Genomic DNA, 26,657 nt, shown 5'->3' with positions numbered 1-26,657 from the left:
CTGAGGCCACAGTCTTGTTTGTTAATTTGATCTTTAAAATCTATGTGTATTTTTAAATTCTTTCCTCATTTGTTTTGTACTGAGCTGTTGACGAAATGCATTCAAGTAGTCCCAGGCCTGAATGATTCTTTAGTGTGATACACACATGCATGCCCAAGAAATAAATACGTTCAAGCAGAAATTAAAAGGTAAATCAGACTTACCAGCTGCTTTATCCAACCTTCCTTTTTTCACTATTAAAAAAAAAAAACAACAAACATATTCAGACAATACCTTAACAATGCTTGTCATAAATTTTATGGGGAAAAAAATACCACAGAAAGGGATTTCTGTGGTATAAAAAACTTCAATCAAAAATGAAAGCAAGTACTCTTAAAGAAAATCAAGCACCATTGTGGTGAGATAGTATGATTATTCTGAATTCCTTGGGAAAGAAAACATGTGGAAAGTCTTTGCAGTTACAGAAACTTAGTAAATAGATGGATACAACACAAAGGGCATAATGGATACCAGATGACCAGGAAGGGCAGTATACTATCCATCACCTCATAGCGCTAGTTCAAAATGCTTTTCAATAACAGTCACAGAAGGCTCACAGACGGCTCACAGACTTCAAGTAACCTAAAGTAGCTTCGATCATCTTACAAAGAATCCTTTATTACATTGTATTTATTTTGACTATTAGAAAAGACATACTGCAGTAAACACCTTATCAATTAAAAAGTGAATATTTCAAATCCTAACTTTGTTCAACAGCCTGAAGTTCCATGCTATGGTATCCCTTTCATTAATGAAAAATGCCCTGAAGCTAATGGGATTGTGATTCAGATAGTCATCATAATTAAGAAAATCCAACCTGGTCACCGTTTTGTATCCAGTGTCTGACTACTAAAGTTCATTGAATTTAGACTTTTAAACAATATAATTAATTATTCTTTAAATTTTCCTACCATATCAATGCACATAAGGGTTCAATTCAATTTGAATGAAACATCACTGCAGTCCTACAAAAATCAAACCTCCTTTAAGAATATACTCATGTATATCATATATTTCATTGCTATACTTAGGAACTAGTAAGTGCCAATAAAACAAAACCTTGAGGCCACAACTTTACAGTGCAAAGGTTCCCAAAGCTTACTATTGTTTTCCAATGCCCGTCCCACTCGCCTAACTTCACCTACCTTCCTTTGCCTTATTCTTTTTTTCATCTATCCCTAGACAGCCCTAAGCATTCTATGGAATTGCATTGTATTTGCAGAATGTCTATCTGACAGTCTGAATAATTCCACCACGCCTCACACTGAGAAAGCTTTCACTTTCAGCGCAAAAGGGGAGAGCCCAAACTGTCGCTAAGCCACCAGCAGCATCCAAACACTGCAGCAGTTACACTGCACTGCAAGTGTGCAGAATTTACACACTGCACCTACCTGACTTCCCTTGAAAGAAGTAATGCAAGAAATATTCCCATCGATTAAAATGAACGATGCACATCTGCAGTCTATGAAGTTGATTTTTATAGACACCTACTAAACTTTTGTCGCATTAGTGAAGGAGCTTGTGTGATAAGAAAAACCTACCTTTTACAGAGAGAAGTTCCATTCCAGTAGAAAAATATTTTAAAGAACATAAATTTGAATTAAAGTTGTTTTACAAATGCAAAAAAATTCATTTGCCTTGAAGACTGTATTACTCTTTTCCTCCTGTTTCCTCACTGCAAGTGTGTTTCACTTTTCCTGCACGCTCCTCCCAGGTTTCACATGGAGGAAAGCCAGCCAATTGACAGAGCAGTGAAAGACCAACAATGAATTCTTTCTCCCTCATACACACTGAGATGGAAAGGAGAAATTTTACAACTGTTTCCTCACTCATTTCCTCAGCTTCTATCTGCTGCATGCAGCTGTCTCTAGTCTAAACACATTTCTGAATGTGATCTTTGCCAGCAATAATAAATTCAGTGGAACTATTTTATTAAGAACATACTTTGGGAGTTCTTAAACTTTAATATTTGCAAAGCATCTGAAATGGTATACAGAAGGGTTTTATTATTCTTTTAACAGACTCACATATTCATTTTATTGTATTATCTATAGATAACCATAAGTAAGCTTCATTTTCTAAAATAAAGTGTGACTAAATATTGCATAAAAAGAAAAGCTGAATTTTAATATACTTCGTTAATTTCTAATTCTACTGCAGCACTTCACTGGATAATAAATATTTTCATACAATGTTAAAATATTTTACAATACTCAAAATGTTGAAATAATTATAAAAACTGTGGTGTTTATGACTACTCGTTCATGTTAATACTGGGGTTTTTTTCTTTGGTTTTCAGTTGTGGTTATTATTATATATATATTTCCACAGGCATGTAATATTTTACTTTTTAAATGTTTTGTTCTCTATCATATTATAATTGTAGCCTTTGGTCTTAGGTCTTAAATTCAAGTAGGGAGTTTCCCTGGAGCAGAGGGGAATGCATATGTCTGAGTTCAGGATTGGCTGTCTGTAGTTCCGAGAAACTGGGGTCCGAATGATAGCCGTATCTCAAAAGAGAGGTGAGACCTAAAACTGTTTAGCCTGGATAAAAGAAAATTTGGGGAGGTGGGGTGGGTTTATTGGTGTTTGTAAATACCTGATGGGAGGGTGTAAACAAGACTGACTCTTCTTATTGTTGCCTAATAACAATATAGTTGTGAAGAGGCAATGGGCACAAATTGAAACTCATAGTTTCACCTGAACATAAGAAAACTCATTTTTACTGTGAGGGTAGTTTAACACTTGAACAGGTTGTTCAGAGAGGATGTGGAATCTTTGTCCTTGGAGATACTCAAAACCTGACTGAACACAGTCCTGGGCAACCTCTTCTTGCTGACCCTGTCTTTAGGCAGGGATGTTGGACTACATGATCTACAGCAGTTCCTTCCTTGTCATTCTGTGGTAGCTCGCAATGTCAAAAATCTGTTAAGTGTGACATTGAAGAAAATGCAGCGCAGGATTTCATGAAACTCTACAGCCACTCTACATATTGTGCGTAGTCTTGAATTTTTATTCCCCACGCAAAGTGTCTAGTACTTATGATGCTTTAGGAACATGGTACTATGTCATGTGAAGTTGTTAAGATACTACTTTTTGGTCTTGTGTTTTATATTAATATATTTGCATGTCTCTCTTCTGAATTCTATTTATTCTGAACAAGTCTCCCACAGCAATCTGAGTCTTGGAGCCTGGTTTTCACCTTATGCAAGCAATGGGGTTCCACTGAAGTTAACAGAGCTAGCCTGGTACACTGCCTGAGAATCTGATCCCAAGTGTGCATTTGGGTCAAATGGAAAAATATTTACTTGGAACAAAAATCTAATCACTGCTGACAATGTTCAGTAAATAGAGTCACAAGTATACTTCAGCATGAGTCAAAGTTACACAGCTGCATCTCTATCTTTCTGAAATTCTGTTAACTTGTCTCCTCTTCCTTTTCTTCACTCACCTTCTCAAATATCAGGACCCTTGATATGGAATATTGATTTTCTCCTTGAATCCTTGAAATCCAGCAGAAACAGCATTCACTGGGGTTCATCTACTTTGCTGTGATGTTATGACTGTTTCTTACATATGCAACTGGAAAAGACAGTAAAAAATATGTTGAGTATACATGAATATAGGCAGAAGGTCATGTGGACTGAGAACAGAGCATGGCCAAATGCTCTTCCACTTGGAAAGGGCATTTATTATATTTAGCAAAAGAATAATGAAAAGCACTGAGCTGGAACAAGCTGTCAAGATGGTGTTTGGCTAAAGGGTGTAAGAGTCAAAGCCGCCGTACAACATGCACGTTTCACAAACTGATAGTTTCAGTACCTCAGGCAATTACCCTATTACTTAGTCACGCCTTCCCCAATGTTTTCCCTTTTCTGTAACACCATTTCTTATTTAATGCCTGATATTACATTTCAGTCCAATAACTTGACTAAATTTAAAAGGTTCCAACATTGGAGATCTATATGCAGAATCAAGAATTTAGAAAGGCATTGAAAAAGTAACAAGATTTTTCTTACATTGCATTTTTCTCTAAACTATATGAGAACTGCAGATACTCTCGCCTATTGAAAAAAGTGGAGTCAAAGTAATGAGGTACAATTTGTTATTAAGGATGTGTCATCTGATACCTGACACTGTTGAGTACTCTGCTTCCAGAAAATACATGTAATTATTTTTCAATCTAAATGCTCAACTGATCTAAGGAGGAGATTATTCTTTTCAATTGTGAGCTTACATATTTATGTTTTAGTGAGAATCTGCTTTTTTTTAACTTCTCTTTCTTTATATGAATTTATGTAGCATACATTAGCAAATTGAAGCCTGACAGCATCTTTCAGTTAATTCATCAAAAGCAAGGAGATTTCAGTCTGATGATTTACCCCCTTGGCATTAAAACTACATATTGTTCTTCTCAGGAAGTTCCTCTTCCACAGGATACTTGTAAGGCAACAACTATGGTCACGAACTCATAGATTTTAATATAATATCTTGTGAGAGGAAAACAAGGAACAGAGCACATTTGAATACTGATTGCAAAAACATGTGGAATATAACTTCTCAACTTTCACAGGGAAATGAAAACAGAGTCCATTACTGGGTTTAGATATCTTAGTTAGAAAATATTAAAAAATAAACTGAGGGGGATTAGGCAAATTTCTATTGATATTACAAATATAGTGTAGGAGCAGTTTTCTTGCAACCCCTTACATCTCTATATGTGAACATTATGAAGCCAGCTTTTCTTGACTACTTATATGCTGACCCATGTACGTTTTGAAAGAACTTTTGGCCATGGAACACTGACATTTTAACTATCTACCTTCTGAAATTCTTCCCTTGAGAAGAAAAGGAATTTGCTCCTTTGCAAATTAATGTAGTGAGTGAAATTTTCAGCTGATCAACATTCTTAAGTATCTCCTTATACTAGCACATGAAGAAATATGCCAGTCACCTCAGTAGACTAGGAGATAAACTGGGTTTTGCCTTCCCCTTGAAGTCAATCATTGGCTTAAATTGAAAGCTAATGGGAGAAGATTTTTGTCTATTATGGGACAAAATTGCACACTCTTCAGACCAAATTCAAAGAGAAACAGGTATTCTCATTATTGTGATCATAACAACACAGGAAGCTGAAACCAACGAGAAGGAATTCAACTGGGAAAGCAAAAAAAAACCAAACCACCCCCCAAAATATCAGTTTTTCCAAGGAGTTCATTTCTACCTTTCAGAAATATAGATTCTGCATTCTCAGGTGTATACTCTAATTTTCAGTAGACTCCATAAGTGATAAAAGATAGAAATAATGACCTCTGTAACAAAATATGCTATCAAGAGATACATCATGAAAGCAACAGGATAAGCAGAAAACCAATCAGCTGTTTTTGACCCTGAGAAACTATGAGCAATATTGAAGATAGGAACTACAAATTAGATCAGTTTTGTCCTTGTCTCCAAAAGATAGGCACAACTGTGGCTAGGGATAGTAGGTGATGTGTTCTGGGCTTCACAAGAATCACCTTGATAAATGAGTTCAGTGCACTCCATTTACCCTCTTCCAACAGGAAACAAAGGAAGGGCTCTCCTTCAAAATGTTACATGTCATTAACCAAGTACATAGATAAATGTTTTATTGAAATAGCTATTTGTTAGTAATCTCCAAACCTGCAGTGAAAGGTCAAGCTTCAGCAATTAAAAAAATCCTGAAGTTTTAACACAAACAACTTGTCATAGACTCACATTCTGTCATATTTGTAATAGTGACAGAACCTGTGTGAAATTGCTTGCTGTCACACAAATATTAAATTGTGCTCATTATAATTAAGAAGGAATAAGTTTCAAAAGAAACTTAGCCATCAGAGGACAAAACATTTCTACTCAGTAACCAATCGTTAAAAGTGCAGGTTTGTTCCTTACGAAAGGAAATGTTTTCCAGCCCCTTGCACTTCTGTTCCATAAGTTCTTACGTAGCCTTAGCTGCCTTCTTGACTACTTTTATTTTACATTTAGAGACACCTAGTGGCTCGAGTCTGATTTGCTCTGGAAAACAGCAATGATTTCTCATTTCCAAATGAACTTCAGATTTTTTCGGATCTTATTTATCTCAAAACACAGCACAGTACACATTTGACTTTACCCAAAAAAGTACTAAAACACAGAACTGTACTTCATAGTACACATGAAAAGTATGAGATGACAAAAGAATTTTGTCCCTTTTTTCTTGCTTCAAATACACACATGAACAGTAAACATTATCTAGTATTTAGAAAACATACCTTGATTTTTTTTCTTCAGAACATTCAATATTATTCATCTTATGCACCAGATTTGTTACTTGGCTTCTGTATGTCTTCCTAAACATAGATCACAAGCCAATTTTCATCATGTACATTTGTACTCATCCCATCATCTCTCTGAATTTCTGATTTAGTGGAGTGCTTGGACCCAGATGGCCTTGGTGTCACTGAACTTGCTCTACATGCAAAATAAAAGTGGCAGAATAAAGCCCCTACCAAGAAACTAGTCAAGGCTCAGTAACTACTTCACCTCCACCCTTAAACAAAAGAAACACGTTTCTAAGCAAACAGACTAACAGTCTTAGTTTCACTACTCTGTGATTTAGCAGTTTTCTAACCAGTCAGCCCTGGTAATCTTATGGGTCTACAATGAGTTACATATGCTGCAAATTTAATGTGCTTTTTCTTAATCCTTTCAAAACCTCTCCATTCCCGGGACACCTAATGATTACCTTTAATCTGCACAAGCTCTGTATCCATGCTTCTAAATCTTTTCTTCAGCTCACTTAAATACTTGCATTCAAGAAAAGCCATGGAACAATAGTGGAAACTAAGAAGTATGAGATACCTTTATTTCCTGTATCTCAGTTTAATGAACATGTAGGAAGTGCTTAAATGAATGTTTCTAAAATATGTGTAATAGCTCAGCACTCTCAGCCTTTTTTTTTTAAATCACTTTATACATAAAACCACATTAAATACAGATCTACCAGAAACCCATATATTTCCTATCCTGCTTCTGTAGAAAGACAGAATAGGTAATGTCATTCTCCTGGATTTTCATGTCCCACAAAAGTAAGAAGCAAGGAACTCCTAGAAACAAGTATAACTGCTATAATTGCCTATGTTTAATGGTCTTACAGGAGGAAGAATACTGGAAAAGGTGTGGTCATGATGCTTATTATGAGGAATTGTCCTTGTTTGCACTGGAATAGAGTTAATTTTCTTCCTAGTAGCTGGTATAATGCTCTGGTTTGGATTTAGGATGAGAATAATGTTGATAACATGCTGGCATTTTAGTTGTTGCTAAGTAGTTTTTACACTAAGTCAAGGGCATTTCAGCTTCTCACACCACCCCAACACCAAATAGGTTGGGGGGGACAGGGGGACACAAGAAGCCAGGAGGAGACACAGCCCGGACAGCTGACCCAAACTGGCCGAAGGACTATTCCATACAATGTGACATCACACTCAGTATATAAACTAGGGGCAAAGCTGGCCAGGGGCTGCAGTTGAGGAACTGGGTGGGCATTGGTCAGCACGTGGTGAGCAATTGCATCGTGCATCACTTGTTTTGTATATTCCAATTCTTTTATCATTATGATTATTATTATTATTTTCCCTTCCTTTTCTGTCCAATTAAACCATCTTTGCCTCAGCCCATGAATTTTACTCTTTTCCCCCAATTCTTTCCCCCATCCTACTTGGGGGGATCGGGGGGCAGAAAGCGGATAAGTAGCTGTGTGGTGTTTACCTGCCTGTTGGGTTAAACCATAACAGGAATTGTAAAATTGGTAAAAATTACAAAAAATTACTCTATCTTTTTCTCCTTTAAAATATAATTTACTATTTCACACTTTTCCTCAGAAAAGCATAAACAACAAAACCTAAACCCATTTTATGCAGAACTTGCAAGGCAAAAGTGTGAAGTAAGTCATTATAGCAGGGAAAAAGTCTTTAAAAATGTGAGAAGGACAAAACGAGAAGGTTACTTCTACAGGCTTAAAACGTAAACTGCAGTACAGCAATAACAAATCACATTTTCGCATTCTGAGCAAAATTAAGCAGTTAATAGGATTTAACTTTCCTCCCTGTTTTCCCTTTGCTCCCTCTAGCGTCTCACAGGGTATAATACAGACCTTTTATCATCGTAAATAAGCAAACCCGTACTTACTACTCATATTTAAAAATTAATGATATTGTGAAACTACCTTATTGCTGACCCTAAAAGCTAAAGCATTATTAATTTCTGAGAGAAAAAAGGCAATAAAGTACAGTTTACAGATCCAGTAAGAATTAGGAGATGGAATTCTGTATCAACAAACACGGCCTTGCTTTTATTCCAGGATGTAACAAGTATAGACTTATCTCGCCCTTTCAACTGATAGCAATTTGTGAAATTGCATTTGGCCTCATAGAGGAACTGTTTTAATCAACAGTATTCTTAAGTTTTCAGAAGTATATCCAATGCTGAACATACCCATAGTTTATCTTTGCAAAACAATAGCTCCATTGACATGAAATATGACATTTTTTCATCAATATTTCATCACATTATACATAAGATAATACAATAAATTCTCAGTACTTGACAACTATCCCCTAATGTAATCTAAGCTAATGCTGTTTCATATTTCAGTATGTGACATCTGTCAACAATGTTGTTAACCACTAATTGCTCTAACTCATCTCAAGAACATGCCTCGATTGCTAATTGAGGCCAGATAAATGTTTTCGTTTATTGAAGTTACTTTGCTACCCATCCAGATAAAGAGGGAAATCTTTAAAAGGAGCTGAAGAAAGTTGGAGAAATTAATTATTGGATGACCACAATCACAATAGAAATAGAAATTATTATATGGTCTGAATGGTTAATAAGTTAGCGAGCCAACACTATTTTTAGTGAGAAACTAATGTATACACGTACCTATACAACCCCAGATCATAACAAACAGACCCAGCTTTTTACATTCATAAAAGCTTTTTTTAAAGTACTTTTCATTAATAGATTTCAAGGCTTTTCATAAAGGAAGTAAATCTCCTTATTGTTAAATTACACATAAGGGTAAAAAAACCCACAGAGGGGAAATCAGCCACACAGTATCTTCAAGTAGGCCAGTACTGAAGTCTGCAATGCAACATGGCATTTCTGAATCTAGCACTAGCTCAACTAAACTAAAATAAATCCTCTTCAACAAAAGAATCTGAAAAGTACTTCACAAAACCTCATTTTACCCCTTCTGTTACGAACAACTATGTCTGGATAGAATGACATAAGTGGTCTGCATGTCAGACCAAAAATTAGGAAAACTAGAATTAGAATGCAAACCTTCCGTAAAAGCATGTGAAAGTAACACCAAATACAACTAGCAACTGATGACACTAGCTTTGATGCAGAAAGTTCGCTTTTGAAAAGACGTCTATTTCCTTCAGAACAGATTCTTCCCATGCCTACATCATTCACCATCTACACCCTTTCCCTTTGTGTACATACGCACTTGTGAACTGCCCTTGCCTCCTGTGTGGAGATCCCACAGTCCAGGACATACCTTTTTTTCCCAGCAGAATGAAGTGATCTTTCTTGAGCTCAAGCACGTGACCAGTTTTAATTACTTCTCTCTGTGCAGATTCTCCCTTTCCTTACCAGTTGTTGGTTGTGATATTTCAACTTTTCATACATTTAACCTGGACTATGATTCACTACAGATTTAAATTCAAGAATATTCTACAAACATTAGAAGTTATTAATAAAAAGTATTCTGAGCCAAGGTAATTCTTACAGTTTCTTTTCAGATGCAGACTCAGCTGATATAGCAAGTAAGTTGATAAGTCTACGTTTATTCTGTTTTTCCCATAATGCAGATCCTTGCTAAGAACCAGTGCCACAAAACAGGGAAATAGATACGCTTAACCTTTGTAATTTTATCTTCCTGTACAGGTGTTGCCTTTGCCACAACATTTTCAAATTCATGTTGAAAAACCAGTTATTTTTAAGCAAAGTTAAATCCTATTTGACGTCACCCCTATTAAACTAGTGCAGAAAAATATAATTTGTGTTAAGCCACAGCTGTAAAAATGCTATCTTAATGATTTACCTATTTTAGCTCTATAGCAGTTCAATCCGTCTTTCCAAAATGAATTATTAAAATGAAAACTTTACACATATTGTACAAGGTACAGAAGGTTTTAGCTTTAGGTAGGACCAGTTCTTTAAAAAAACCAAAAAAGATATAATTTGGGATGCTACCACAGCCACCTGATATTAAAACTTTTATCATTTACAGCAGATGAAAAGCTATCTCTTTTGTCTTTTTAAACACAACACATTGTAGAGACAGGGAATGAACCAAAACCACTTGGTTTTGAGGGATAGCTCTTAGTATCTGGATATGTAAGTAGTATATATAATATGTATAGCTTTCATAACCAGTGTTTTTAACGTGCATCTGTAAATATATTTAAATGGTATGGTATTAATATGTGTACTACTTTTATGGAATGATTTCTTTTTACCAAGGTAACAAATACGGTTTTCAAAGACAAAATAGAAATCACATAGTTTCATGACCCTCTCTGAGCATGAGATGCAATTCAGGTCTTTGGAGTGACCTTCCCATTGCGTCAAATTGTGCTAAAACGTATGTGACAGTTTTGCTTATGGAAACCTCCATGTATCGATGATTAAGGAGAAGCTGTCAAAATCATTTATTTAGGTTCACAGGCAGAATTCACAATTCACATGAAGTGCCAAAAAGCAAGAGCAATATCTAGTTTATCTGTTAGGTTACTTGGTCTCATGCAGTTACTTCACTTTCGGGATAAGCACCTTTTGACTTACAAAAACTTTAGCCGCAGTTTCAGGTATCACTATTGATTTAAAAGGGCCAGTGTTCACCTTTTCTGAGAAAAATAATATTATGGTTCTCCAAGTAATTTGACTTGCATCATCTTATTTAGCTTTCAACGTGATTACTACCAAAACCCCAGAAGCCAGCCCATAAAAGCGGTACTGTTGTGAGCTTTCACCTAAGATACCATATTTCAGTGTTTTTCACTGGGCCTGATGTAATCTGCGCAAACGTCCCCGTTCCCGTTAAAGTTCTACTTTCAAGTTTTATAACTTGTCTGTCATAAAGTGAAACTGATTAAGTAGTCTCATCTTGAAAGGTTTTTATTTTAGTGCATTAACAAAAAAAAAAAAAGTCGTCAGAAATCTGAACTACAACTGCTATAACAAAACCAAAAATTTTGGAAAAAATTGTTTCAGAAGCTTACAAACTACACATGCTCCCCCCTCCCCCCTTCACTTACCTCTAAAATGCTAATAGAGCTTATTAGATGCAGACTATAATTACATGAATACATTTTAGAGTATTACTGATTACCTCAAAGCAGATGCCTCAGGGAAATAGTCTTAGTGGAAATGTGAACTCAATAACACTAAAATAAAACCCACATACTTTAACTACCATACTTGTTATATTAAAATAAAGGAACCACGGACACTAAAAATAAATCTCTCAACATCCTTACAACTCCCTACGCATTTCAAAAAAGCATCAGGCAAACAAATTTAGGAAGTAATGGTTTTAGAGAATGTAACTTTTTTATAATGACAGTGCTTATAATTTTGCTTGCAGCTCTAAGTATTCCAGCAGTTAAGACGGACTTACGTGTGCACTATACAACCAGCTTGGCCCAGCTCCTCACCAGAATCTTTACGGCCAACAGCTTCTCCATGGCTAACCTCGGAGCAAAGGGAAGGCAAACTATTGAACAAACAGGCATCGCGGTTATTTTTCTTTCCGTGCTCACTCACGGCAACGTATTTATTGTTTTTAGACAGAAATACTCGAAGTTACGAAACGCACCCCTCAGACCACGCCCAGGCGCTGCTGCCCTCAGGCACCGCCTGCAGCCGCCGCTCAGGGCCGCACCGGCAGAAGGGTGGCCCCACCCCGCCACACCTGCCTGCGAGCGCCGGCCGCGCCCGGGCCCTCGTTAGGAGCAGCGGCACCGCCTGCCGCCCGCCGGTGGGAACGGTGTTTCTGCTGCGGGGAGAGCGGCGCGGCCCCCGAGGAAGCTCCCTGTACTTGAGCGGGGCGGCCCCCGGAGAAGTTCCCCTGCGCTGTGGCCTCTGGCTCCCGCTTCCCCTCACGCTTTCATCCTGGTCCCTCAGGGCGGAACGCTAGCGCGAGGCGCGGGCGGGCTGCGCGAGGCGCGAAGGCGCGGGCGGGCGGCGCGGGGGCGCGGGCGGGCTCGTACCGGCCTGCGCCGCCCTGTGCTCCGGCCGCGGCGGGAGGCTGAGGAGCGGGGAGGCTGAGAAGCGGCCGCCGTCCGGCAGCCGGGGCGGGAGCAGGGCTGGGTGTAGCCGTCTCCGAGCGGGATAAAAACTCGTCCCCGGCCGCTCCCCTCTACCACAGCGCTCTGGTTGCCGCCGGCCGGCCTTCCCCTACGCGTGGCGCCCGGGAGCCGCTGGAGGTAAGGGGCTGTGCCGCAGCGGGGCTCCAGGCGCGGCTCGCCTCAGTACCCGGTTCTTCCTCCGCGGGCTGCCAGCCCCCCTGTCCCGCCAGCAGAGCCGGGCTGAGGGCGGCCTGGCCTCAGCTCCTCGGTGGGAAGCCCGGGGCCGCACTGTGCAGCCGGTCCGCGACCTTGGCCTCCGCTTCCTCGGGCGCTCAGCGAAGCGGCTGAGGGTGGGTTTGGGCTTTGCTGTGCCTTGGAGGAGCGGTAATACAGGGCACCCCAAAGCTCTTCAGAGCCTTTTTAACCGGTGTGACGTTTGTTCTTTCTCACTTGGGCAAACTTCATCAGTTTCTGAGAGTTGGTTTTTTTTTTTGTTGTGGTTTAGTTGGTTGGGGTTTTTTTGGTCCCCTGTATGTTTATCATCTACTGTTTCAGCTTTGATACCTCTCTGATGTTAGATACCTGAAACTTGTGTTTCCAAGATAATCCAGTGAATTATATGTATATTCAACCAGTTGTGGAACTATACTCACTGGATTTCTTGGAGAAAAGCAGTAATGTGAGGACACGTCAGAGTTCAGACTATTAGAGAAAATGCTGTTGTGTTACTTTAGTGATGCCTTACTGAGTAGATGCAAAACCTTACGGTAGAAATAAATCTGGTTTACAGCAGTTTTCTCTAGAAAATAGTTCTGGTTCAAGATTTTTTGAGATTTGCTCAATTATGAAATTAATCAGGGTGGCTCACTTAGAGCCTTGTGTTTCTGTTACAATTAACTTTTCTAGTCACTGCTAGGAACAGTAATAGTGTTCCTATTAATATATTACGTAATTTTAGCATATCAGTAGTGGCACTGGTACAGAACTATGACCTTGTAGGAATAGTCATTGCAAAAATGGCTGTCACGGTGAGCTAGTTCTGATCAAAAGATTTGTGTCAGTTGGTAGGATTGATCACATGACCAGCAGGTTTTTCTCATTAAAAGCTTTTAAGTGTTAAAATTAGAAGTTTGTTGTAACGAAAAGTGCAATCCATGCATTGCAATGTATTGAATCAGATTTGGACTTCAGTTCTGGCTCATAGTGAGCAGTGTCTTCGTATTTAAGCAGATTTGATTCTCTGTGTGTATACATATACATAATAAATTTTTCAGTCATTTACAGTAAACAGCTGCATGCCCCATGGCAAAGAGCACTGCATAGAGGCCTGTTTGGTAATTAAGAGTATTCAAAGAGCAAAATGGAAAAATAAGGAGTTCTTGTTGTAGAAGTTTGGATATCCTTGGTATGATGCAATTGATTACACCACTGATTAGTGATTATTACATCACTATCCAAAAATGAAAGGCTGAAATGTTTAGTTGTTTCGTTTCCAGGATCTGATTCCAATTTTGTTTGTTATTTAAATATTCCAGAGTACAGTGTAGCTGAACCAAAAACATTACCTCTGTGATCAGCCAGGGTTTTTTTCTTAAATGAGTTCAAGGTCACTTACGGAAGACAAAATGAGTGGCTTACAGGTCTGGTGCATATTCACTGCCTCTCAGTTTGAGACTTTTGTAAGTTTTTCTTCAGGTGTCATGTGTCTTGACCTTACCAGATTTTGTCTTTTGTGTTAAAGCACTGTAAATAAGAATGAATTCTGTAGGCTTAATTATAGCTAGTTACAGAATCTGATATTTCATAAAGATGGAAGTTGATCAGAGGTTTTGTGGATTACATGTGGCTTTTGCTTGCATCTATGGGAAGTCTTGACACAGACTTAAAAGTTTATTACTCTCTACACTTTTCAAGTTATGTAGGCCATAAACTTAGAATTGACACCACCTTAACAGACCTTGTGATTCATATGGGATTATGTTGGGATCACTGACTCTTTAAAGGACGTAAATGTCTCTGCTCAAAAGACAATTTCTAATTAAGAAAACGTAAGGGTTGTCTCTTTACATAGCATAAGGAAGCAGCACTTTCTCACGTGGGAAACTGTTACCTTCAATGAAGGTCAGCATAACTTAATTTATATAAAACTAAGGTTAAAGCCTGTCTTTAAGTTGGTAGAAATCAAAGCTTACATCCTGCAGAAACTGATGGCCCCTCCTGCCATGTGTGCTTTTCTGTAAGAATTGATGGGTGACTGTCCCAAGCCTTGATTAAAGCTGTGCTTTGGCAAAGCATTTCAAGATTCGAATATGATTAACTCCACTGAAGATGACTTAAGTGATATTACTTGTATGCTTCAGGCTTTGGAAGTGGCAAATAACTCACATATATGCAGTTCTGTGTAGTGCTTAAGCACAGTTTAATTTCCTGTAGATAACTATTCTTGTAGTTGATAGGTTGTTGGGACACTATTTCAGACAGTAAAACCAAATGTGGTTATTTTTATTTTAAAGACATCTTTTATGGCTCCAAACACGCTTATATAATGTATTTCTTTTTCAAATAAACTTTGTATATATACAGGATCTTTGATACATCTCACTTAAAACCAAGCTAGCTAGCTTATATGAATTGTCTAACATGTTTAAACAGCTATTATATCATCAATTGTTATTGTTATTAAAGCCTTTAATGCTAGTGGAAGTGGGAATTTATATTTTTTGCACACATTTTTAATTTTTCTGCTTAGCAAAAGTATCGTGTTACACTTTTCTCGCAGACTTAAAATAATGTAGCAGTTTGTGGGGTAAAACAGTAACTTCAAGGAGTTGAAGATTATTTTACTGTACCTTATGACAATGTGTAAAGCATTGTGTTCTGACTTGCTGATGTTTTCACTGCCCCATTTTCCAGCTTAGGTGCAACATAAACAATTTTAATTAATGTTATGTCACCAAAAGATTTTGAGATGGCCAATTGAATTCTGCCAAGATAGAGTCTTTTGATGAAAACATATCTTTATTGATTGTAGAAGAAGAAAATCATTCTTAAAATGAAATCCAGAGAAAAATCATATCCCTCGGAGAAAATTTCTGAGTGGCAGGCTGAGATTAACATCATAAAATTGAATTTGTGCTGCAAACCTTTGATGTAATCAGCAGCTGGGAGATGGTGTTGCCCTTACTGTGCTCCTTCTGATTGTGGTGAATTATTGTGTGGAATGAAATAAGTGTTTCTTGTGTCACTCGTTCACGAAATACAAACAAGGTATTACTAGGTGGTTCTTGCTAGTTAAAATGGCTTGTATTGATTCCTGGTCCCAGTCTCTTGCTCCCTTGGACTGCAAAAGCAGTACATTCACACCCCAGGGGAGAACTGGGTGTCACTCAACGGTGACTCCTCTGGCCGATTAGGGTGTAGCCCTGACAGGTCTTGAGGGAAGTCCCATTAAATCTTAAACTGGAAGTGCAGTGGTAGGCAGGCAGGCTCTCCAGGATGGAGCTGCAAAAAGCAAAGAGGAGGAAAAGGTGTGGAATACGGAGGGCTCTGGCAGAGTGTGTTAAAACACAAGGAAGCGGGACATAGGATAGACATGTTAATAACGGGAGTATTTTAATTGTTGCCTCTATCTGATCAGCTATATTAAGACATTTGCAATATAGGAACATTTTTGCTGCTGTACCCACAGAGCACAGGCTCTGTATCTTAAAGGAGCCAGTTATTAGTTCTTTTGTATGATATGCTAATTATTATTTTTTATTATCTTTTAAAAAATCTCTTGATAAATCTTTCATTAATAGCGAAAAGTGAATTATATTTTCCTTTTTTTTTTTTTTACCTTTGTCTTGTCTTGCTGTCTTTTCTTTTTCATTTTTGGTTGTCATTCCCTTTTCAATTACCTAGCCTTTTATGTCATCTTTTTCCTTTTCCTACATTACACACCCTGCCTTCTCTCTTCTATCTTTAATATTTCCATTTCTCTGTTGAGCGTCTTTCTCACCATCATAGTTCTCTTTTCTAATTTATTCCATTGCATGCACCTATACAAATGCATGTGTACCCCGCTGCTTCACAAATTGAAAGTATTGTTGACCTGTATTTTCAGATTCAGGGATGCAATAGGCTTCTGAATAGCAACTTGCTAAATAACAAACCTGTGAACAGCATCATGAGCATCAGTGTGGTACATCTGTAGGCTTACAAAGGCAGCACTATGTTACTTCTGTATCTGTAGATACTTCTATCAAGTATTTTGTAAATGAAATGTATTTTATTATTCTTGCCTCCTAGATGGACTTTTTGTATGTTGTAGAGAGCGGGTGAATATAATTTTTCAGTTTGGGAAATGTTATATCTTTGCGGATTACCAGAGTGCCATATGTACATCATAAAGTAAACTGAGAAAGTTGTGAAAGCAAGGTAGAATGGATCAGTACACTGCACATCAAAGCTGTTTTTAAGGAGAATAATTAATTTTTTATTAGCAGTACAAAAAATATTGATGGAAGTTTTATTTTCTTATATTGACCGTAAGAGAGACTATGTCAGATAAAGCCAAAGAATAGACAGGAACTGGAGAATCGGGTAGGTTAGGAACTCACAAGCCTTAGGAATTTGTCATGAAAACCTGCTGGGCTTTGCCTAAAATTTACTTCTGAACACTTTACTACAATGATGAATCTAAAGGTGGTGTGTGTGTGTAACATTTTTCTTGATGGACAAGTAAAATAAAGTAGCCTGGGCAAACAGAATTGTGCTAGCCTGAGAAGATATATGGCTACTCCTGCCAATAATTGTTTTTAATAATTTTGGCCCATTATCTTGTTTTCTTGTTGTTTTTTTTCTAATATTTGTATTTTTAATACAATATGAACAGTTAAATGCTGTTCATCTTTTAAAGCTTTCAGGACTCTAAGGCAGTTTCTATAACTTCTTTGGGACTGCACTGATTGCCACATGTTTAACTGGACTTTGGTACAACTGATCTTGTATCGATAGGTCAGGCTGCATAGGAAACATGAAATAAGTATGAATATAAATTCAGGAAACTTTTTTTGGCAAGTTGACTGTTATCTGTTGAGTGATCTTTTGTTGTACAAAGTCTGTTCTCCTTATATAAATAAGCTATAAATTCCTGTTTGGTAGCTTTTGTTACGGGCTGTAACTATGAGGAGAGGGTTTCTGTTATAACCAGTGTTTTATTAATGTGACCTATTTGAGGGTAGGTATCTAGGGAGTTCAGTTCCTGGGTTTAAGGACCTTGATATATGTGAGAACTAGTAAGTTCTAAGTTCATTTAAAAATCAGAGTATGTATTTTCTTTATCAAGGAATGTGATTCCTTAATATCGTTCAGCATGTTTCATACAGGAAAGCTTCCTTTATGCTTTTGAGCAGACTCTGCATGTAAACACAAGGACCAACAGGGAATGTGAGCCGCAGACTTCAGTGGGGACAAAACAGAACCCAGATTTTTCACTTCAAATCACTGTGAGCACGTGTGTGTGCATGCTCCCAAGTCCTAAGCAACTCTTCCATTCTAACATATAGGTACCCAAGCCACCTATATTAGGATTATAATTTTTATCTTGAGAAAATGCAGCACAAGGATGTGTGCCTGAGGTTAAGTAGTGATTATGTGACAGTGATTGGAAGGTCCGAGATAAGCCGAATAGGGAAGCTAACAAATATTATATATTTTTTTAAGGTCAGTAGAGAAGGCAGAGTCAAGTTATGCTTACTATATTGAAATTGGGGCTCTATGGGGAAAACATACATGGAGCTGTTATGGCACTGATTCATTATGGTATAATCTGACCTTTTTCATTTCACTCAGTTCATGACCAGTCCCAGTCAAGAAAGCTGAGTGGTGAGGAAAAGCCCTTTCATTAATTTGTACTTAGAAAGGCATTCAAGGTCAGGTCTCCAGCTCTCTGGCCCTTTAAAGCTTTTCACTAGCCTTAAATACCTCACTGCTACTGTAGAGTAAAAGGTTTTGTACTCAGCTTTCGAAGTGAAACTAATACTGTACAAATGGTCCAGAGTTGCTAAAGTCCTTAAAGCTGTGCAAGTTGAGATAATTTTCCAAGTTAACAGAGGTTGGTGGCGTGGTTTCCCTGTGAAAACTGATCATAGAACTAGACAGGATGGTAGAGGTGTGATGGTAAGTTAGTGATGGGATGAACTGGTATGGTTTTAACTAAGAACAGAGAAAAATTTTTTAGTCGTGAGGGAGTTCTTTTTGGTGGTGTGATCATAAGGACAGGACAAACAAAGTTTAATAAGGTTTTAAGCAGGGAGAAATGGGGAGTTGGACTGAGGAACTTGATTTAAAGTTGAATTATGGGTTAATACTGCAAATCAGGCATGCTTGAGTGGGCAGAGCTGGAGGAATTTGACATGTGCTGATAAGCTATGTGCAGCTCAGATGTGCCTTGGGCAATAGTTGACTTTGTGGAAATAGTTTTTCCCTGTTTTTTAAAGGAACAGTCTGACAAATATCTGTTGATTTCATTAACAAAGTTTGCTCTAGGTGCCATCAACATCACTAAATAGCTTTGATGAAGCTAAATATCTTCATACAAAATATGGATATGGGCATGCAGTATTTCTAGGGAAGTCATAGTATTAGAAGGAAAGCTTTCATGCAAAGTACTTGTGCACCAAAGTATCTTAAAAAAGAAAAGTTCACCAAGAAATTAGAGGAAAAAAGTTAAACACTATTATATTAACACTGAGGATCACATACCTTCTGTTTTCCATGTAACTTATGCTTCAGTCATAATATAAAGGGAGAAGTACAAAATATTATTGTAACTTTTAAGTCTAAATTAATTCTCTTATATAACCCATGTTCTCTGCTTAGTAGTAGCTGTTAACTAATTCATGGCCTTCATGGATATAAAAAAAAGTGTGCAAATAGATCATCTATGCATTACAATTTTTATCATTTGTTCAGTTTTTAACTTCTGTTGATTGTCTGAGTTCTCTGTTACTCATCCCTTGCTCAGCAGTAGGTCTTCTGCTAGGAGTATCGATCTTGATTCTGTGCTGCTTTTAGAAGAAAAAGTAATTTATGACTTTCTATTCAATGCAGTACAAACCCGAATTCTGCTGCCTTATGGTGTTTTACACTAATTGAGCACTCCTACGATACAAGTATAAACGTCGACATGATATGCAAGAAAATGCATTTTAAAGATTCAGGATTTGGCTTATCAAACTGTTAACTTGGCAGCTACCATTTTATAAGCCCTAAGAAAACAGTGAATTTTCGTTGCTTAACTGATACCTAAACCACATCATTAGTATTTGGCTAAAACAACTTTCTCTTCAGGGCATAAACTGAAAAGAAAAGGACTTCAATGTTCATAAGTAAGCATAATACTTCATATTACTAGATATTTTAAAAAATCAAGTTTTAGAAAAGTCAAATTCTAAAGCTGAGATAAGTAACATCCCACAGTATTTTGTGATATGACCACAAAAACCTTTAAAATGAAACTAGGTGTGATTTAGCCTTATAAACTCTTGACTTCAATTAATTTTCCTATATTCTTCTTCCTCTGCCTTTGAAATTCTGGCTGAGGTTGTATGGCAGGACCCTGATAATGTACCACACTAGTCATTTCAGCCCTTCATCTCATGATCTTGTCAGGCAGCAAGAACATTCCTTTAGTTCTATGTTGCTTAAGGCTTTTATTAGTAGTAACGAACATACCTCTTCACAGAATGGTCAGGGTTGGAAGGGACCTCTGGACATAATTTAGTCCAATTACCACTAAAGCAGGTTCACCTTGAGCAGGTTGCACAGAATTGTGTCTAGGCAGGTTTTGAATATCTACAGAGAAGGAGCCACATAACCTCTCTGGGCAGCCTGCTCCAGTGCTGTCACCCTCAAAGGAAAGAAGTTCTTCCTCATATTCAGATGGAGCTTCCTGTGTTTCAGTTTGTGCTCCTTGTTGCTGGGCTCCACTGAAAAGAGCCTGGCCTCATCCTCCTGACACTTACATCCTTAAGTTATGTGTAGGCATTGGTAAGATGCCCCCTCAGTCTTCCCTTCTCCAGGCTAAACGGGTCCAGCTCTCTCAGCCTTTCCTCAGAAGGGAGACGCTCCAGTCCCCTCATCATCTTTGTAGCCCCTCACTGGACCCTCTCCTGTCTCTCTTGAGCTGGGGAGACCAGCGCTGGGCATGGCACTCCAGTTGCGGCCTCACCAGGGCAGAGCAGAGGGGAGGGTCACCCCCCCACACCTGTTGGCTCGTGGGCAACCTGCTGTCCCCCAGCAGCCCAGTCCCTTCCCTGCAGAGCTGCCCCCCAGCAGGGCAGCCCCAGCCTGTGCTGCTGCGTGGGGCTGTCCCTCCCTGGGCAGGACCCTACGCTGGCCTTGGTGGCACTTCCCCGTGTCCCTCTGCGCCAGCTCTCCAGCCTGCCCAGGTCTCGCTGAAGGGCAGCACAGCCTCTGGGGGGGCAGCCGCTCCTCCCTGTTTGGTGTCACCAGCAAAGGTGCTGAGGGCGTGCTCTGCCCCTCCACCCAGGTCACTGGTGAAGGAGTTGAACAAGGCCGGGCCCAGCACTGACCCCTGGGGACACCGCTGGCCACAGGCCTCCAGCGCGACCCTGCGCCGCTGGTCACAGCCCCCCGAGCTCTGCCGTTCAGCCAGTTCTCAGCCCACCTCACTTTGACTTCGCTGTGGTGTTCATCACCAGGGCACCCACCTCATTCAGCAGCAGGCCCACATTTTCCCTACTCATACTTTTGTTGTGTCGTCTCTTGTCTGTGTCCCTACTTTCAGGTGTTGCTGTGCTGGGTTTAGTGATGGTTTCTATTAGTTTCTTTAAGCTAGCTTAAAAGGCTGCTTCTGTCCTTTGGTCTTTTCTGAATTGTTACAGGAACTGCTCTTCATGTCGCTTTGCATCATTCTTGTATTACTTCCTTTGGCTGGCTGTTATCTGCTGCCATGCATTTCCTTCTACCCAGTTCCTGTCTCTTCTCAGAAGATTTTGGCTTTACTGTCATGTCTTTTGGCTAGCCTCTCCCAACCACACTGTTCTAGCACCCTGTTACTGACACCCCTTTGATTTTAATTATCTTTGCTAAGGACGTGCTAAGGGTTCTGTTGTCTCCCCTTTCTCCAGCACAAATAGGAGCTTTGTGTTTCTCTAAAAGGTGAATTTTGCTTAGTGGCTGCTCTGAAGTATCACTTCAATGTATTATTGCTGTTTGGATAAAAAGTAGGTGACATAAAATATTTTGAAAAGAATAAATAAAATGTTGATTTAAGTGATGCTAGACAATGATGCATCTGATTAGCTTAAAATCTGTTTCTTCTTGTTCATTCATGCTTGGGCATAACATGTTGATGAATAAAACCAGTTTTGCTGTTGCTCAATATCTGTCAGCTGTCTGTCTGTTCCATGAATGCTGGTGGTAGTCAAAACTGTCCTCAGTGAAGTTTAAGAGAATTTCAGTTTTCAGAGTCACAGCTTCATAGGCACAAGTCAACTTCATAACCATTCCATCCCTGACAACAGTTGGAAGCAGGTGACAACAATCTTCTTTCATTTTCTCCAGAAAGCTGAAAGGGAAGGGAGGTAAACAGAAGCTTTAGAAGCATTTCTACAGGCTTTCTGGAAAAATGGATCATCATAGGATACAGGGGAGGAGTGCTGGAGGATGTTGTACATTCAAGTTATTTTGGGAGTTTTGATACAGCTGACTTGTATACATGGGAGTTTCTTGGCTAAGGTAACCACTGGCAGCTTAGTGTAGGGCTCTTTCATGTAAAGACACTGATGCTAAAGGTATTGCTCATCTGTGTCTGTCTTCGGCAACCAGTCCTTTCACGTAAGTTGAACCAAAAGAGACATACTTGTAGGATGTGTTACTAGGTCCCCTGGAAAGACTTAACAACAGGGCATAAATGTTCGGGGTTTTTAGGTGAGTTGACTGTTTAAGTGCCAAATTATTTATAGTTAGATACTTAATCACTCTTCATTTTGAAGATATTGTTGAGAATACTCTAGAAATATGTTAGACACTTAGGAATGTGGGAGTTTGAACAGCAAACAATGTGACAGAAGGCTTGAGAGAACTGCTTTCTCAGTCACCTCTCAACGTTTGAAGCAAAACAAGTACAAAATCCAGCCAGCAAGCAGAGGTGGTTTTAAAATGAACAAGCATGAAATTTAAAACCAAGTAAAGTAGAACTTTTTTAATAAGGAGGGCTTTAGGGTATTTTTTAAGTACTGGTGTTTGAATGGACACTGAAATAGCTTCCTGGAAATGCAGTACATAAGAAACTGTATTGACCTAACTAATGACCAGTAGTCATTTTGGAAAATTCCGTTAAATCATTTTTTTTTGCAGCAGTCACTAAAATCTATTGTATGATACATTTTTTGGACAAGGGACTTATGAGTTGAGCAGCAGAAAGGGTCTGTTTACTTTCCCTGTTTCCCAGCTTGCAACTCTGCTTCCACTTTTCTTCTGGGTCTTATCTGTAGGATAGTGCTAGTTAGTCAGCTGATAGTGTAGGGTATAGTGCTTTGTTGTTCTGGGCCTTGTGTGGGTTTTTTTTCATCCCTGACCCACCAGCTGTTGTTTCCTTCCAGCCCTATTGCCTCTTTCTCTTGCGTTATCCTCCTAGGAAGGAATGACAGACTCTTTATTGACAACTTGCTCCTGTGCCATCTCCATGCTCTGGCAGTTAGCTGCTGAGAATGAGCAGCACTGCTGGTTGGAGGCAATAGAGGAGGCACGGTATATCCACGAACCAAAATTAGGAAGAAGGTGACAGTGACGTGGACCCATCAGACCTAAGCCAGGTTTTATGGTGCAGCACACAACTCCTGTTGCTGATATTTCAGCATTGTGATCTTACAGGTCCCTGGTAACTGGTTCTGCTTGGTACTGCCTAGATTTAAAATGGTGGCACATCACTATCCTGCTGCATATTTAAGCTGTCACTGGATAGCTACCTTAAAGTGTTAGTGTGATGTTGGCAACGGCTAGAAAATGTTTTAGTGCCTCACCAACATTTTTGCAGCAGTATTTTGTAGCTCCCCTTTTCAGATCTCTATTAAATTGCCTTTTGTTTTTTCTTATGTTTCATGTTACTGAGAACTGTTGTGACTTGTTTCTGCTTTCAGGTGCTGACTATGAAGGTGTCAGTACAGGCTGTGGCAGTGTGGGGGAAAATAGCTCCTTCTCACAGCATCACTGCTGTTATGATTACAGATGACCAGCAGACTATAGTTACGGGAAGTCAAGAAGGACAAATATGTCTCTGGGATCTTTCATCAGAATTAAAGGTTTGTATCCACTACAGACTTGTGCTACAGTCTGCCAAGTAGACAGATAAGAGTTTTATGTTTCATTATTAACAATGGGATAATCCAGACTTTCCTTTACTTAGATTAAGTTTTAAAGGTAGTGTGGTATTTGTTGCAGGAAGCTCATGAAGCAAGAAGTGTTGAAATGCCTATATGAGCAACCAGTTATTTGCAGACTTTGGAAAATTTTTCATAGGTTATCATGGTCTGATTATAATTTGAGGTGGTGTGCTGTGAGTAATAACAGCAAGTAAACATGCACAATCATCATGATTCCTATCTTGAAAAGTCTTTTTTTTCTTTAACCAATTGCTGAGCATGGCCTGTCATTTTAAGGGGGGAAAAAAACCCCCAAAAAACCCACCCCAATTACTTATAAAAATAGAGCTTTCTACGAGGTTAGTAATGAAAATGTTTGTAGAAAGATGGAAGAAATAAGATGACATGTGTATTGTTGGTATAATTAAGCTGCAGACCTCTTGGCATATTATTATTATTGTTGCTTTGAATTTTGTATTTATTTTCCTGAGAATAGAACAGAATCGAAACAGTTCCACTTTTTTTATTCGGCATTTCTAGAACTTTGGTTCTATTCTTTTTGGATTTAGCTGTCTCATTCAGATACAGGTTGAAACTTTAGTTTGTGCTTTAATGGGGCTACCTTTTACCATTAAGACCATTGCATGCAGTGAAGCTAATCGAAGGGATTACTTAAACACATTGTATGAAACACATGCTTAAGAGCTTTGCTATATCACTTCCCTTCTTCTCCACTGCTTCTGCAACATGCTGAAGGCCAGAGATATTCTGCACATTGCCTGTTTTATAACATTTGGTGCTCCATAAATTCTTCAGAAGGTGCACTTTTTAGGCTACAGTGAGTACAAAGGCTGCTCTTTATGCAAACTGCATAATTCATCCACATGTTTATACATTCCAGAAACATGACTGAAGAACATTAAGAGTATAAAGCAGATTGACAATTACTCAAACATCTACAAGTAGAATTTTCTTGCTTTTAGATGTCCTTAACTTGTATGGAAAATATTATGTTTAAGTTAATTGATTGTATTATTCTCCTAGATTTCTTCTAAAGAAATTCTCTTTGGCCATACTGCTTCTGTAACGTGTTTGGCAAAAGCAAGAGAGTTTGAGAAACAACCATATGTAGTAAGTGCTACTGAAAATGGGTAGGTAACTGAATATTCAATTATTCATTTCTAAAGTCATGAAATGTATGGCAGGTGTAGGTCAGATTCTGCATTTGGCACAAGGTTTTTAATCTACTTCTATGATATGAAAAGGATAGCAGCTACTTACAATGACTGTATTGCTTATATATAATAGTCTAAGAGCTCATCTTTTGCACAACAGAAGGGTTTGACAGATTCACGGATCCAGTTATTCAGGAGAATTAATTGTTCAGAGGGTCAGCTAGGCCCCATTCAAAGGGAGAATAACAGGCTATTGGAGAGAATCAGCAGGTTCAGAAGCCTTTCAATATAGTGATGCTTTTTTCTGTTCCTTCCTGAGCTCAGCCTTGAGAATTGAATCAGTGCAAGAGGCTAATGTACTCTGATCCAGGTTATGCTTGCTCAGTGAGTATGTATGGATGCACAGAAAAGACTGCCCTTGAATAAAAGGCATATATGTTCCTTGTCTTTGCTTAAATCTAACTTGCTATTTTGGAGTATATCCTTTTAACGGGCTCCTGATATTGCAGTTCTTCTCTGTTGTGACTTGGCCCATCACTTGAGTCAAACTAATTTCTACAGCTCTGCTAGGTTAGCATTCAAGTTTTTTTTCTCTCTGAATATTTGATAATCTTTTTAGCTGGGGTCTGAAGCCCATCTGTTTAGGATTTCAGCTGCTGAAGGGAGTTAGGGCTAACTTTTTACTTCCTTAAGGCCTTTCCTTAAACAATTTTGTCTTGCTGCTTAATAATATTCTCTTCTCATTTTGGGTTCATCTTTTCCAATTAGCAGGACAACTCTGTTAAAACCTCTTAGCACCTTAGGACTACTACTTGCTTACTAAGGGGCTTGTTTATCCTTTCCAGCTGCTAGGATCTCTTGATTCTCTCCAATCATGTGTATACAAGAATGGGATAACTTGAACAAACTGATTCAGGCTTCTGAATCTTCAGAGGTTGGACTATCCCACTGCTCAGACAGTGGTGAACAATTCAGGTTGTTATGTGCAGAAAGGAGGACAAGAAGTCTATGGAGTTAGTTTTGTATTGGCCTCCTACATTCTGCTCAAGGGCTCAGAGGTGAAACTATTTTTTCATCTTAATTCTGAAGTTCTGTTAGTGCAGTACTGTTTCCAGATCATACTGGGTGAAAAGATACTGTATTTTGAAAAAGCTGGGGTGAAGTGTTAAGAAAAAAACCAGGGGGTTTGGTGTAGACATACCATACAGAAAGATGTTCACATCCAAAAGGTTCTGCCTCTGAAGGGATTGTTTGGGTTGCTTGGAATGTGTATATGTAGGACTGAATGATCTTCTGGCCCCTTTACATGTTCACTTTTACTGAATTAACTGCTGACTTCTCATCTGTATTACATAAGGGTAGAGCATCCATCACCGATTCCTGGAAGGTTGCAACGTGAAGTTGAGATAATTACAAATAGGGTGCCTCATCTTCAGGAGATGCAGAATTGTTTGAACTGCATTTTCTGACCTGAGAATCATTCACTTCTGCCATTTTCAAGGCTCCATCTCCTTGTATGGAGGGTGGAAGGAATTGTATGGAAGATGTTACTCTTCCCTCATCCCACTTCATAATCTCTTCAGTGTTTGTATAACTGACATTTCCCAGAAGGATGAGTATTGAGCAGGGGTTTTTGTACTTTTTATATGGAAATCTATAAATTAATCCGTAATGATTCAGAAGTTCTTACTGATTTCCCATGCATGTGTATA

General features: G+C 38.7%; 2 protein-coding genes across 3 annotated transcripts in view; one reads left to right on the top strand and one right to left on the bottom strand.

Annotated features, from left to right (window-relative positions):
• LOC129736519 (protein unc-13 homolog A-like) overlaps nt 1–1,823 on the bottom strand; it is a 60,342-nt gene extending 58,519 nt beyond the window's left edge. Inside the window, exons 1-2 of the mRNA XM_055716782.1 lie at nt 1,581–1,823; nt 204–233 (exon numbers count right to left, since the gene is read on the bottom strand). Of these exons, the coding sequence (XP_055572757.1) occupies nt 204–233; nt 1,581–1,602 (52 nt within the window). The 5' untranslated portion in view covers nt 1,603–1,823. The remainder of the gene's footprint in view (nt 1–203; nt 234–1,580) is intronic.
• Nucleotides 1,824–12,374: 10,551 nt separating this feature from the next.
• The window catches only part of WDR72 (WD repeat domain 72), a 129,061-nt gene continuing 114,778 nt past the window's right edge, over nt 12,375–26,657 (top strand). The window contains exons 1-3 of one of the 2 annotated variants that reach the window (XM_005435496.3): nt 12,375–12,536; nt 23,549–23,710; nt 24,815–24,921. In XM_005435496.3, the coding sequence (XP_005435553.1) occupies nt 23,558–23,710; nt 24,815–24,921 (260 nt within the window). In that variant the 5' untranslated portion in view covers nt 12,375–12,536; nt 23,549–23,557. Of the gene's footprint in view, nt 12,537–23,548; nt 23,711–24,814; nt 24,922–26,657 lie in introns of those variants that run through there. The other variant, XM_027800146.2, reaches the window with a different exon arrangement.

This window comes from Falco cherrug, chromosome 7 (genome assembly GCF_023634085.1).
Source record: "Falco cherrug isolate bFalChe1 chromosome 7, bFalChe1.pri, whole genome shotgun sequence".
Classification (NCBI taxonomy): domain Eukaryota; kingdom Metazoa; phylum Chordata; class Aves; order Falconiformes; family Falconidae; genus Falco; species Falco cherrug.
Note: the sequence above shows the minus strand (reverse complement) of the source record. Positions and strands in the feature narration are given on the sequence as shown.